Below are 1,286 nucleotides of genomic sequence, written 5' to 3' on the forward strand. Positions count from 1 at the left end.
ATGATGTCATGTGTCCTTTAGTTAATATGATGTCATGTGTCCTTTAGTTAATATGATGTCATGTGTCCTCTGTCCTGCAGATAAGGACAGGCGGCCGTTCTGCTCCCTGAACCCGTCCTCGCCAACGTGCCGCTGCAACGACGGCCGCTGTAACGGTATCGAACCATTTCTTCATCTTTTATGAACGAGTTATCAGCCCAGAACACGTGATCTCGTTTGTTGTCAACGGGATTTAAACCTCCCGTCGTCCTCGGGGTCAAATCTGACCCACTTCCAAAAAGTTTCTAAGTCAGAAATTTGGGTGTTTTATTTACTTTTATAGCATTTGAAGGAAAAGAAACATTTAAGAAAACTGAAAAAAGTGACAGAAATTTAGGGTGAAAAAACAAAAACATCCCAAAAATAAAAAGAATCGACAAAGTCATCGTAAAAACTGGGAATGATCTGGAAAGTGAGAAAACGTCAAAATGACAACAAATGTCGGAGAAAGTTTTAAAAACTTAAAAAACAACAACAAAAATGTCCAAAAAATCAACAATGAACTTTGGGGAAAGTGTCTTGAAAAGTTTTTATTAAAATTTTGACCTAGAAAACTAAAAGTCGGTCGACGGGAAACAACACGAGGGTTAAAGTATAAATACTGCGTCTGTGTTTTCTTCCAGCTGTACTCAAAGTAACTCTGGAGTCACAGAGACCGAGAACTACAAGAACTACAACTCCCAGCATCATCACCACCTCCGCTACTACTACAAATTTCCTCAATGCAGCTAAAACTACGACTACTTCAAGTACAACTGAACTAGAAACTACAACTGAGCTGGAAACTACAACTGCAATGGAAACTACAACTGAACTAGAAACTACAACTGAACTAGAAACTACAACTGAACTAGAAACTACAACGGAAACTACAACTGCAATGGAAACTACAACTGAACTAGAAACTACAACGGAAATTGAAACTACAACTGCAATGGAAACTACAACAGAGCTGGAAACTACAACTGCAATGGAAACTACAACTGAGCTGGAAACTACAACTGCAATGGAAACTACAACTGAACTAGAAACTACAACTGCAATGGAAACTACAACTGAACTAGAAACTACAACTGAGCTGGAAACTACAACTCCTACAATACCTACAACTAAATATGTTACTTCTAGTACTATTTCAAGTACAACGTCTGCGGCTACGAGTACTTCTACTGCGGATACTTCTCCTACAGTGGGACCAACAACAACAACGGTAACCATGACGACGACGTCCACCCGCTCACTAACGA

At 39.5% G+C, this 1,286-nt stretch overlaps 1 protein-coding gene across 1 annotated transcript; it reads left to right on the plus strand.

Annotated features, from left to right (window-relative positions):
• Nucleotides 1–47: 47 nt before the first annotated feature.
• Nucleotides 48–1,280, plus strand: LOC117940570 (cell wall protein DAN4-like; the record flags this gene model as incomplete). The annotated part of the gene is made up of 2 exons (XM_034865812.1): nt 48–155; nt 663–1,280. Coding segments are annotated over 2 exons (726 nt in total), but the record flags the coding sequence as incomplete, so codon positions are not given.
• Nucleotides 1,281–1,286: the final 6 nt, after the last annotated feature.

The sequence above is a fragment of the Etheostoma cragini genome, unplaced genomic scaffold, assembly GCF_013103735.1.
Source record: "Etheostoma cragini isolate CJK2018 unplaced genomic scaffold, CSU_Ecrag_1.0 ScbMSFa_2770, whole genome shotgun sequence".
Classification (NCBI taxonomy): domain Eukaryota; kingdom Metazoa; phylum Chordata; class Actinopteri; order Perciformes; family Percidae; genus Etheostoma; species Etheostoma cragini.